The 12,134-nt window shown below is 50.8% G+C and overlaps 4 protein-coding genes across 4 annotated transcripts; 2 read left to right on the forward strand and 2 right to left on the reverse strand.

Annotated features, from left to right (window-relative positions):
* Positions 1–1,317: 1,317 nt before the first annotated feature.
* VC83_01849 (uncharacterized protein) lies at positions 1,318–2,650 on the reverse strand. The gene is made up of 3 exons (XM_024465521.1): positions 2,459–2,650; positions 1,991–2,375; positions 1,318–1,879 (listed from the first exon to the last, which is right to left on the reverse strand). Exons 1-3 carry the CDS (start codon positions 2,510–2,512, stop codon positions 1,461–1,463), a joined length of 858 nt encoding a protein of 285 aa, XP_024326928.1. The 5' UTR covers positions 2,513–2,650; the 3' UTR covers positions 1,318–1,460.
* A 40-nt stretch (positions 2,651–2,690) lies between these two features.
* On the forward strand, positions 2,691–3,521 carry VC83_01850 (uncharacterized protein; the record flags this gene model as incomplete). The annotated part of the gene is made up of 2 exons (XM_024465522.1): positions 2,691–3,126; positions 3,186–3,521. The coding sequence occupies exons 1-2, from the start codon at positions 2,869–2,871 to the stop codon at positions 3,519–3,521; spliced, it is 594 nt and encodes a 197-aa protein (XP_024326705.1). The 5' UTR covers positions 2,691–2,868.
* SEC62 (Translocation protein S62) lies at positions 3,516–5,129 on the reverse strand. Its single transcript, XM_024465523.1, has 3 exons — positions 4,662–5,129; positions 4,047–4,606; positions 3,516–3,989 (listed from the first exon to the last, which is right to left on the reverse strand). Exons 1-3 carry the CDS (start codon positions 5,020–5,022, stop codon positions 3,795–3,797), a joined length of 1,116 nt encoding a protein of 371 aa, XP_024326704.1. The 5' UTR covers positions 5,023–5,129; the 3' UTR covers positions 3,516–3,794.
* On the forward strand, positions 5,130–7,819 carry VC83_01852 (uncharacterized protein). Its single transcript, XM_024465524.1, has 2 exons — positions 5,130–5,687; positions 5,737–7,819. The coding sequence occupies exons 1-2, from the start codon at positions 5,455–5,457 to the stop codon at positions 7,349–7,351; spliced, it is 1,848 nt and encodes a 615-aa protein (XP_024326707.1). The 5' UTR covers positions 5,130–5,454; the 3' UTR covers positions 7,352–7,819.
* The last annotated feature ends 4,315 nt before the right edge of the window (positions 7,820–12,134 follow it).

Raw genomic sequence — 12,134 nt, forward strand, 5'->3', positions numbered from 1 at the left:
TTTTTCAATGGTCTAAAGACTATGACATCAAGTGGTTGCAACATATGCAAAGTATACAGTATGACCACAAGGATAGAAATTCGATTTTGTATACATATAAGTAAAGTTGTTGTTGCCCTCTACTAGCTGTCGCTGTTGTTTTTGCGCATGTCGTAGGTTTAAACACGCGTTTTAACCACTTAATGCCATGTTAATTGCTTGTCTAGCCCTTTAAATTATCAGAAAAGTGCCATCTACCAATAACCTCTAGAGGGACCTAGCTTTATAAGATGTTCTGCCCCTTGAAGATAATAAGAGGGTTGATGGTTGTTCTGTCTATGCAGGTGCATCCAACAGCAGACACCCACTCCTGCTAGCCCTAGTGTGCCTAGTGATGCGTATAGAGCATGGAATTATCGACGATCCGATTACACTCTATAGTGCTAATCGGAAATCCAACATTATGTTCTTGTATTTTAAGACGTGTTACAAGGTCCTTATACGCATCAAACCCGGTAACACATCTTTTGTAACCCCATTTATTCTTTGCGCTTTGACTCGTCTGCCTAGTTGGATTGTAAATGCGGATGTCGTTTTATAAAGCGAAGAACCCACTCTTGTCTAAGGGGAAAGTTAGGGATCTGTTCGTGTTGCGGAGGTTGAGAGCTAAGGTACGATGGTTTGAAAACGCAGCATCAGTAACACAGATTTCATCCGCAATATCCCGTAATATACGATGGCTAGGTGCATATCCACTATTTGTTAGCACTTTAATCCACTTTAAAAGCGTCTGTCCTTGCGTAGGTGATAACAATTGCTGTTGTTGTCGGGCTTGTCGCCGTGATGGTTGTCCTTTAACGCGTTAAAGGACTGTGTCTAGCAGGAGTTGTAAAGATTTTGCAGCACCATACGAAGATTTGTACAAGCTAGATTTAACTCCGGCAACAGCTTCCGCTAATAAGACTTCGAGTTCCTGAGCTTTCACGTTATTTTTTAGCACCATGTTGGGTTGGTGTTGGTTTGGTGATACTGTGGATGCATGGCAATCCCCCACTATCCCATAACGCCATTATCCCGTTTACGCCATGACTTCCGTTATTTATATTCACCTTCTGTTGTTTGGACACCATTCGCTTGTTTCCGTGGAGACTGTTATGCCGATTGTCCTGACACCGCCCAAATGCGATTCTAGCCGCATAATCCTATGCCCTGGAAACAAGGCCATGATGGTGTTCCCAGTGTATCCTCCACGCCCATACCCACGCTGGCGTTGTGCCAACAATGGACCTTCTTGAGTATGAATAATGACACAGTAAAGTGCGCCTGGAAGACAATAGAGATGGATAATAAGAGCTTCTAGACTAATACATATACTTAATTCGCTGCTTCTACAAAGTGACCCAACGCCACATAAACGCGCAACAACACACCTCTCCATACCTCTCTATTCCTACAGCACAAGCCCCTCTCCCTCAACAGTCCTAAAAAAACATCATCGCCGTGTCTACAGGCGCCGCACCCCCCGCCCCATCACCGCCCCGAATCGGGCTCCCCGACTTAAAGAACAAAAACTTAATCGCCACCGCTAGTGCAAAATGCAGGACAACCACCAACACCAACAGCGCCTTGCCGACCTTGCGCTCCGTCGCGCCAAGCACGGGGTACAGGTTGCGCAGCAGGAAGGCGACGCTGAGCCCGAAGCCGACGCCGACGAAGACCCAGTTGAGGATGCTGATGCGCGACCATGAGATCAGGGCTACGGGAATCCAGATTAGGTTCGAGTAGCCGTAGAGGGCGACGCACTCGAGGAGCTGGGCGGTATCGGCGCCGAAGTAGTGGAGGGCGCCCCAGAGGATGACGGGGATGACGGCCGTGTAGCCGTAGATGAGTCCCGCGGCACCTGGAGGGTGTTAGTCATGGCCCCGTTTTGTCTTTTTGGTGGAATGAATGGGTGGGTGGATGGAGGGGGGGTGTTGGTTGGTAGAGGGGTAGTACGGAAAGGGGCACATACCACTCAGCAGCCTGAAATCATAACGGAACCCATCGGTGCTCTTCCCCGTATCCGCAAGATACTGACTCACAGTCCCGCCCACAAACAAAATAAACACAACCGTCGTAGCGATCCAGAACGGGCCGTACAGGTCTGGGTTCCCATCGAGCACGTCCAGGAAGTTGGCGCGCGGGTATAGAGCTGCGCCGCAGCGGCTCAGCACGGAGGAGGTATCGACATCGAAAAACTGTGAGTAGAAGCCGAGGGAGAGGACGTGCTTGGTCGGGGAGGAGGAGGTGGCGGGCGGGGGGAGGCCAGCGGAGGGCTTATTGCTGTTGTTGGGGGAGGTGAAGGTGGAGTTGTGGAAGGAGAGGTCTTCTTGGAGGTCTGTGTGGCCGAGATCGCCCTGAGAGATGAAGTTAGCACATGTGGGATGTGAGTTGGCGATGAGGCCGAGGAGGTAGGATGCGCAAGGGGGAGGAAGCTCACCTCGTCGTCCACATCGACGACAACGTCGTATCCCGCGTTGTTGCTGCTCGACATTTTATGTATCGTTCTTCCGTCCTCACCGCGCGTTCTTAAATCCAAATCACAGCCCGACTTATTTCTTTCCTTGCCTAGCCGTATGCGTTGCGTGTTCAATATCGCGATATCAGATTCACATCGATAGACTCGACGAACCGTTGGGCCAGCTTTTCCCTGGCGCTCAGGGCCGCGAATAAAGTGGTCCGTGCACCACAAGCTCCATTGGACATCACGAGGCTGAAAGGCTGTGGCTGAAATGTGGCTGACGTAATCCGAGGTCCACATATCAGCACGAACGCCGTCATTAACCGCAACGAGAACATTCTCCTAATTCAAACACGACATCAGGATCTCCCTCACAGAAATTAGAAGCTATGAATACAACAACCCCTCGCATCTCTGCCGCGCTCGCGCGTGCCTCCCGCTCTGCCGCTGCAAAGCAATCCCCTCACCAGCTTCGCCCTCTCGGTTCCCGCATCCAGAGCATCCGCACACCTACATCAATCCCGCAGTCGCGCCTCTTCAGCATCGCAGCAGTACGCCAGGATAACTGGAAAACTGCACCAGCTCCCATCGCAGCTTCCAGTCCAACTCCCTCAAAAGCACCAAGCAAAATCTACAGCTTCGAAGAAGTAAGCCCCCCCACCACTCCATCCAACCACCCCAACACCCAAGCTAACCCCCTCCCAAGGTCCGCACCCACGCCCAAAACCCAACCCCCACCTCCCCCATCCTAATCGATGTCCGCGAACCCGGCGAGCTTCACACCACAGGCCGCATCCCCACCTCCGTCAACCTCCCCCTCTCCTCGTGCCCCGACGCCTTCTTCCTCCCCGCCGACGAGTTCGAGGAGCGATTTGGCTTCGAGAAGCCGAGAGAGGGGAGGGCGGTTGTGTTTTATTGTAAGGCTGGCGTGAGGAGTAGGGCCGCGGCGGCGTTGGCGAGGGAGGGGGGCTGGGGGCTGGTGGGGGAGTTTCCGGGGAGTTGGATGGAGTGGGAGGGGAGGGGTGGGTACGTTGAGAGGTAGGTGTATTAGGTGGCGAGCCTGGCATCGATTGGAAATAGTTGGAGGAGAAAGTTGGATCAAGCTACATAGACCACAAGTACATACATAATCTTCACCACCCTGTCCTCAACAGCAAACTTAACATCCTACGAAAGTCAAAGATAGCATCGTTTACTCCAGCTTAAATTACCCAGTGTACGTATACATAACACCTCCGTCGCCATTCCCATCACATAACCCCGACCCATTCTACTCGCCCAACCTTCCTGACCACCCCCTCCCGTCTACAGCACCCTACTCGTCGAACACCTCCTCCACCCGCGGCGTAAAGTTTCGATTTACAGGTGTCGCCGTCGACATCTGCGGTGCGGACGACGAGGTGGTTGTTGCGGAAGCTGCGGGAGGTTGGCCGGGGACTTGTAGTGGTCTTGCCGAGATGCCAGAGGAGGTGGCGGCTTTGCTGGACTTCTTCTTGGACTTCTTCTTCTCCTATACACCGTGTTAGTATTGTCATCTCATGTGAGCAAGGGGATTAGGGAGACGAACCTCTTGCCATCCCCACACGGGCCTGAAGCTGTCACAGAATCCAACATCCTCGAAGAGGTTAGGGTACAGCCAGAGTCCCGGCGGCACCACAAAGTACGTAAGACCGAAGAGAATAAGACGGAAGATGCTCATAGCGAAGAAAAGACCAATCAACCCAAGCATACCCATACTGAGATACCACACCCCCAAGCGCATCTTCATGGGCCAAAGCGGGAACATGACGATGGCAAACACAATCGCCAGCGCACCAGCAGCATACAGCTTCGTCATGACCTGCGACCCCTCGTACAGCCACACAAAGTGCAGCTCCTCACGACACTCCTGCTGCTGCTCGATCTTCACCGTCCACAGCCCCTTGACGCGCTTGCCCTTGGCAACTGGGCCATGGTCGTGACCCTCATGCGGGTCGATCTTGGTGACGCGCAGAGCGAGGAGAGAGAGTGGGAGAAGCTTGAATACGTTTTCGAGGGAGGGACGGTCGGTGATGGGAGGTAGGAGGGCGTTCTTGGCGCGGGCCTTCTCGTAGACCGGGCTTTGGAGGGCGCGAAGGGCGCGCTTGACTTGGGTGGTGTTAGTGGTGGTTAGGGGGTTGGAGTGGGTGAATGAACGGCTTACCCTTGAACATATCCTTGCGCTGGCCATTCAGAATACACGTCCGCGGTTTCAAGTCCTGGCTCCTGAGGAAATTGGCGACGGCGATAGCAGCTGGGTTAGGCGGGCCAGGAGTAATCGGCTGTGGTTGCCCTTGGGGGGGAAGTTGGCCTCCGCCTCCGCCCTGCTGCTGCTGCATCTGCTGCTGCTGCTGCATCTGCTGTGCCCTCTCTTGCTGCTGCTTCTTGAGCATCTCTATGAATTCGGGGACAGAGACGCCCTGCTTCGCGGCGTCGGCGGCGAGCTGGCGCTGCATCATCTGGATCTGCTCTGGGGTTGGTTGTTGCCCCGGCTGCATGGGGGGAGGGCCGCCTGGACTCGCCATTTTGGATGTGCGGGGTTGTCGTGGAGCTATAGGAGAGAGAAGGATACGAAGGTATCTGTATGTACCTGTGGTGATGTTGTTATCCAGTGGTGTTGTCGTGAGCGTTTGGCTGGTTGTGAGCTGGGATCGCGCTTTGGGGAATCATCATATCTGTCACTAATCGTGACTGGCGGGACATGCCGCAAGCGCAAGGCTGACAAGCCTCGCCGTGCGACCATGCGAGAGTTAGAGCGAGCGTATGTCATCAGTCCCCATCTCGGCCAGCCCGGCATCAATTGATCAAGTGGCATCAACACATCAATCGTTGGCGATTTATACAATGAGCTTCTTCTACTTCTAGTTGTTATATATTTCAAATACCTAATTTTGCTCCAAATCTGATGTCTCGTTCCCTTCTCTTTTCAGGTTTGGGGTTGAGCGCGAACTATCCTAATGTCGTCTGACGACTATGCGCCTGGAAACGATGCGGTCCTTTCTGTCGACGAGGCGCGCGTACAACTCTCTCAACGAGATCTCTCTCTTTCAATTCCTATTAATTTTATGACCGTTCCGGGGGTCTCTCTCACCGCAGCATGTTTGGGGAATCGAGTGATTGGTGAGGGCGAGTTGGCACGATGTTTCTCAAATCTCCTGTCGGTGGGATTCCGTCGCTTTGAGCTTGACCTGTAAGTTTCCAATTGTTGCAGATAAGGGTCTTCACTAATTGTGATTTAGATACTGGGATGCTGGACGGAGTTTGTGGAGTTTCTGTCCTGTCGAAATGAAGCAAATGCCTGGAGACGACAACGGCAGCTCTTCCTTGTCGCAAAGTGGCACGCCGCCTGCAACCACAACGAATCAAGGCAGCCTATCATTTCCAGCCGCTGTGGCAACTTCGATTCAAGAAAAAGGTACCAATGACGCTTTGCCAGTCTCAGGAACATCAGAACGTATATCCGTGTCCCCGGCGCCAACGCCATCAAGTGAGCCGATGCACGCGGAAGGACACTACAAATGCTCGCCCGCGGCGACTCTGGAGATGTTTGGACACCAATTGCACAGCTATCTTGTAGATACACAGAACACATTGGAGGCACAACTCTCATATTATGTATTTAACATCCACGCCGCGGCATCACGCACATCACCCTATTCACCGGCGCAGGCTCCTACTAATCTTCCTGTTGGCGGGGAACTCATCGGGCGTATGCTGAGCAGCAATCTCTCATCGTACATATACACTCCCATCCACCTCTCCAACAACCGAGCCAACCTGAACTCGTCGTGGTACACTGTCCCCGAACGTTACCGGCCAGTCACGGACTATTATTCCGTCGAAATAGACGACAACGGCGTTTGGTCCACCGACGATGGTTGGCCCTCGGAGTCCTTCATCGAGTTCTCCAGCCTAAAACGCGTCCTCTTCCAATTCGGCACCATCGACCCCCAAATGCAAGGCGCCGACTATACTGCCGACGCCTCCATCCTCTTCCCCTCCGGTTATATCACCCAACCCCAACCCTCCGCCTCCCTCAACTCCACCTCCCACCTCACCAGCGACTGCTACCTGCACCCCTTCCCCGCTGTGCCCTCCAACACCAACTCCTCCTGGGCAACCTACGCCCTCACCACCCCCCCCACAAACACAACCCTCACCTCCCTAACAACCTGCGGCATCTCCCCCCACCTCAACACCACCCTCACCGCCCCCGCCTTCACCTCCCCCCTCCCCTACCGCTCCTTCGCCCTCTCAACCCACTGGCCATGGGCCCCCTCCGAACCAACAAACTACTCCTCCACCCTCTCCGCCGCCAACGCCGCCCTCATGCGCTGCGCCATCGCCTCCCCGTCCGGCGCCTGGTCCGTAACCTCCTGCGCCGATAGACACTACGTCGCCTGCCGCTCTACCCCCTTCAGCTGGTCCATTTCCGACCACGCGGTTGCTTTCCCCTACGCCCCCTCCGCGTGTCCCCACGGCACCACTTTCGTGGCCCCGGCGTCCGCGCTTGAGAACGCGTACCTGGCGCAGGCGCAACGGGATACCCAGCGCGATTACGACAACCAGGGGGTATTCGTCGCGTTCAACAGCGCGCAAGTGGATGGGTGCTGGGTTATTGGTGGGGCGGATGCGGTGTGTCCGTATGATCGCGTGACGCTGCTTTCGTTCGCGAGGGCGAGGGAGATTGTGGTGCCGACTGTGGCGGCGGTTATTATTCTGGTGATCAGTGCGTTGACGGTGTTTAGTAAGGTGGCGGGGAATCGGAGGGGGGGGAGGGGGAGGAGGGGGAGGGAGAGGGAGAAGGGAGGGAGAGCGGCGAATGGGTTTGTTTATGAGGGGGTGCCTTTGTAGGTAGGGGTTGGAGGGGGAAAAGGGGGAAGGGGGTGTTTTTGTTTTTTTAAGGAGTATTTTTGTTTTAAGAGGGTATGGGGAAGGCGTTCAGGTGCTGGAAGGGGGTATGGTCTTTGCATTTTACGGCTGGGATGGGTCTTTTGATGGCAGCTGAGGGAGAAATGTGGAGGGAGCAGGGAGCAGGGAGGAGCAGGGAAAGGGGTGAACAGTGGTTCACAGTAATACAGTACAACAATGCGACTTTCGTATTCGGATCCCCAGTGTGAGGTGGTGATTGATTGGCGGCGGCCCCTTGCATGGCTTATTTTGCATCTCACGAGCATGAGAAATGCTGCTTACATAAGCCATTTCTCCAATTGTAACTTAACGTACTTGATAAGTAAGCGGTCCATACAAGTAGGCGGTCCACACCCCACCAAAACCACCACTTTACAGACCAATCTATAACATATTACATTATAGCGAACCCCTGCAGCTTTCATCTTAACTATATGACATTATATACGCGAGGCCCGAATGATTGGCTGTCAATTGGCGTAATTCGGGATTGGCTGCTATATTTCCATAGTGCTACTTGGTTTAAGGGTCTAATGAGTTCGTCACCTGCTATTCGGTGTGTGCACTGCCGTTTATACCAGGACCCGTCGCTCTTCGTACTAATCGGCTAGGTCGCCGCTATACTACTTGCACTTTATGCTCTACCCGCCGGTCCTCTCGGTCTACGCTCCGCACCCAGGAGAGGGCTACTGCTGAGGCTACTGCCATACAACCTCTTACGGACACTGATCTATCTGAAAGGCGCCGCCGCGGTCATCCGCCACGGCAGTTACCTACCCCTATCCCCCTAGTACCTCGCCCTATCGAACCTCTTACCATTACTGAACCTCTTACAGTCTCCCCTAAGCCGCCTGCGTTCCTCTCACGCTTCGTCCTTAGCCCTTCGCACAACCTTGGCCGGCTCGACTATGAATGTGAATACTGTGCTACGCTACACTGGGTTGAGGAGGCTACTCAGAGCGGGCAGTATGAGAGCTGCTGGTGATGTTGACCTTCCGCCTTTACGGAGACCTCCAGTATATTTACGGAAGCTGTTTACGGACCAAAACCCATTAGGGAGGGCCTTCCGTAAAGAGATACGGGAGTATAACAACACCCTGGCTTTTACTTCTGTAGCTATACTCGCGACTCATGCATCCAGCAGAAGGTTGGAATACAGAGCTTTCAAATTCATGGCGAGCTATTTCATTACCAGGGCCCGTTACAGCCTACTACCCAGGAAACGCCTGCCTTTGCTCAGCTCTTCTTTTACGACCCCTCTTATGCTACGGAGGCACGGCGACTGCAGCATCCGCAGCTTGATGGTATTATTCTTATGCAGTTATTACAGCTACTTACAGACCATAATCCGTTCATTGCTATCTATAAGACTGCGCAGGAGCAGCTTACGGCTACTACAGATAGTAACAGCCCCTTCCGTGTTATCCTCAACCCGCAAATGCGCCAAATAGTAGAGAGTGGCGCTGATAAGCATCGAGAGAACCTGCCTACGAGTGATGAGATTGCAGCTATTATTCCGGATGAGCTTGGCACTTCTGGGCCGCGGGACTTAGTTCTCGCCTTCCATAACCCAAGTCCTGGTAGGCGCTATCTATCAAAGGTTCATGTAACGCACGCGTCATATATGCCACTTCATTACGTGCTTCTATTTGTCTTTGGGGAGTATGGGTGGCATTGGGGTCTTACTTTACGGGATAACAATGTGTCATACTGACATTCGTTGCACTCAGTTTGCTATCAAACTCAAGAGCAAACTTGAAAATCTCCTCCTCAAACCTACAAGTCACTATACATATTTTGTCTTATCACACCAACAACAAGAGCAATACTACTCAACGATTGCTACAACCATCTATGATTCATTACACGTCATCGCTCCTTAGTTACTGAGCCTATATTACCACATAGCATATCTCTACAACCCTCTATGATTCATTACATGACATCACTCATACTACCACATGACATATCTCTACCAACTAGAGGCCTAGGAGCATGAACGATAGCTCTAAAAGCTCCTACGAATGATTCATTACATGTCATCGCTCTTTAGTTACCCACAAGATTGGTTAAGTTATGACATAATTTGTCTATGACATAATTTGTCTATGACATAATTTGTCTATAGGGGTACTCTGACCTTGGACCTCCTTTTACTTCCTATAGGCTACGAACCTAAGAGATGGTTCTATGGGATTCTCTTACGTCGACTACAGTTACCAAGCCTGGTAAGTCATGGAAACTCTTGGAAAATGAGAGAACTACACTCCTTTAGCATAAATAGGATTGCCCTTTCCTTAAGAAAGGGCAAGCAGACAATACAGTAAATCGACTATCACATACTTCCACTGTAAGGACACAGGGAATACGGCTCTCCGTAGGTGCATATGGGAGTGCGAGTCGGAGGTGATGCTGTATTCTATCCTATAGGTCTACTACGAAGGATACAAAAAAGATGAAAGGGGAGCTTATAGCTTCCTACCCCTTATGTACCTAAATGGGGTCCGACTCGGCTAGGCCTTAGCGTACCGGTAGATCCACTCCCGTCTGCCGCCCGAATCGACCCCGACCCTAGAACATCTATGCTGCTATACTACTATGTCGCCTATTCCGCGTTGTCTTACGGGTCCGAGGGTACCCCGTGTAAGGAGGCATCCTTACATCCACGTCTTTTCCAAGCTTCCAAGCATTCATCTTGTTTGTTACTCCTTGTTTCTGAAAAGTCAGTGAGGTGTTAACCTCTGACTTACCCCTGAGTTCCCAGACTCAACATTTGTTGCAACTTGTCTGAACCACTTCACTACATCACACACCTGATTGCTGCGTTGTGGAATAGTCTAAGCTACGACCCTTTGGCTCTGTTTTCTAAGACAGTGTGTTGTCTTAGTAAATTCATCCCTTCCTTGGGTGGCTAGATTCTCACATCTGGTGCACCCACCATTACACATCCGACTCGGTTCCGACTCGGTTAGGCCACCCAAATGATCACACGTGACCCCGCGGCTACCCGTAGCCTACTCCCTAGAATGAGAGACGAGAAGGCATCCTTACAAAGACGTGGAAGTGTGTGATAGTCGATTTACTGTATTGTCTGCTTGCCCTTTCTTAAGGAAAGGGCAATCCTATTTATGCTAAAGGAGTGTAGTTCTCTCATTTTCCAAGACTTTCCATGACTAACCAGGCTTGGTAACTGTAGTCGATGTAAGAGAATCCCATAGAACCATCTCTTAGGTTCGTAGCCTATAGGAAGTAAAAGGAGGTCCAAGGTCAGAGTACCCCTATAGACAAATTATGTCATAACTTAACCAATCTTGTAGGTAACTAAGGAGCGATGACGTGTAATGAATCATAGACAGTTGTAGAAGCTTTTGGAGCTATCGTTCATGTTCCTAGGCCTCTAGTTGATAGAGATATGTCATGTGTAGTAGCCCAGTAACTAAGGAGTGATGTCATGTAATGAATCATAGAGGGTTGTAGAGATATGCTATGTGGTCATATCGGCCCAGTGTAATGGTGGGTGCACCAGATATGAGAATCTAGCCACCCAAGGAAGGGATGAATTTACTAAGACAACACACTGTCTTAGGAAACAGAGCCAAAGGGTTGTAGCTTAGACTATTCCACAACGCAGCAATCAGGTGTATGATGTGGTGAAGTGGTTTAGACAAGTTGCAACAAATGTTGAGTCTGAGAACTCAGGGGTAAGTCAGAGGTTAGCACCTCACTGACTTTTCAAAAACAGAGAATAACAAGATCAATGCTTGGAAGCTTGGAAAAGACGTGGAAGTATGTGCTAGTCGATTTACTGTATTGCCTGCTTGCCCTTTCTTAAGGAAAGGGCAATCCTATTTATGCCAAAGGAGTGTAGTTCTCTCATTTTCCATGACTTTCCATGACTAACCAGGCTTGGTAAATGTATTAGAAATCAAGTGCGACCCACAACTAGCTTGCTAATCATGTAGTGAACGTAAGAGAATCCCATAGAACCATCTCTTGGGTTCCTAGCCTATAGGAAGTGAAAAGGAGGTCCAAGGTCAGAGTACCTATAGATAAATTATGTCATAACTTAACCAATCTTGTGGGTAACTAAGGAGCGATGACGTGTAATGAATCATAGAGGGTTGTAGAAGCTTCTAGAGCTATCGTTCATGTTCCTAGGCCTCTAGTTGGTAGATATATGCCATGTGGTAGTATTGGCCCACCCCCTTAAGGAGGAGATTTTCTTAATAACTTGTTCAATGAGTGTTCAAATGATATGCCGTGATGTATGTAGCATAAACAGATGTAGTAGAAGAGTTTGCAGCAATCGTTGAGTAGTATTGCTTCTGTTGTTGGTGTGATAAGCCAAGATATGTATGGTGACTTGTAGGTTTGAGGAGGAGATTTCTAAGTTTGCTCTTGAGTTTGATAGCAAACTGAGTGCAACAAATGTCAGTATGACACCCAGTAACTAAGGAGCGATGATGTGTAATGAATCATAGATGGTTGTAGCAATCGTTGAGTAGTATTGCTCTTGTTGTTGGTGTGATAAGCCAAAATATGTATAGTGACTTGTAGGTTTGAGGAGGAGATTTCTAAGTTTGCTCTTGAGTTTGATAGTAAACTGAGTGCAATGAATGTCAGTATGACACGTACTGGTCCGTTTTTGAAGCAATAAGTTGGCCATATCTCGAATTGAAGCCATACGAACTGGTAACCCTCGCTCATCCATAGATAAGATCCTATT

This window comes from Pseudogymnoascus destructans (genome assembly GCF_001641265.1).
Source record: "Pseudogymnoascus destructans isolate 20631-21 unplaced genomic scaffold scaffold_4, whole genome shotgun sequence".
NCBI lineage: Eukaryota > Fungi > Ascomycota > Leotiomycetes > Thelebolales > Thelebolaceae > Pseudogymnoascus > Pseudogymnoascus destructans.

Coding starts and splice junctions, on each gene's coding strand:
- VC83_01849 (XM_024465521.1), bottom strand. CDS start 2,512: ATGTCGAGCAGCAACAACGCGGGATACGACGTTGTCGTCGATGTGGAC. Junction 2,376..2,458: donor TCGTCGATGTGGACGACGAG/GTGAGCTTCCTC, acceptor TTCATCTCTCAG/GGCGATCTCGGCCACACAGA. Junction 1,880..1,990: donor TGATTTCAGGCTGCTGAGTG/GTATGTGCCCCT, acceptor AACACCCTCCAG/GTGCCGCGGGACTCATCTAC.
- SEC62 (XM_024465523.1), bottom strand. CDS start 5,022: ATGGCGAGTCCAGGCGGCCCTCCCCCCATGCAGCCGGGGCAACAACCA. Junction 4,607..4,661: donor GCGCAAGGATATGTTCAAGG/GTAAGCCGTTCA, acceptor ACACCACCCAAG/TCAAGCGCGCCCTTCGCGCC. Junction 3,990..4,046: donor CCGTGTGGGGATGGCAAGAG/GTTCGTCTCCCT, acceptor CACGGTGTATAG/GAGAAGAAGAAGTCCAAGAA.
- VC83_01852 (XM_024465524.1), top strand. CDS start 5,455: ATGTCGTCTGACGACTATGCGCCTGGAAACGATGCGGTCCTTTCTGTC. Junction 5,688..5,736: donor CGTCGCTTTGAGCTTGACCT/GTAAGTTTCCAA, acceptor ATTGTGATTTAG/ATACTGGGATGCTGGACGGA.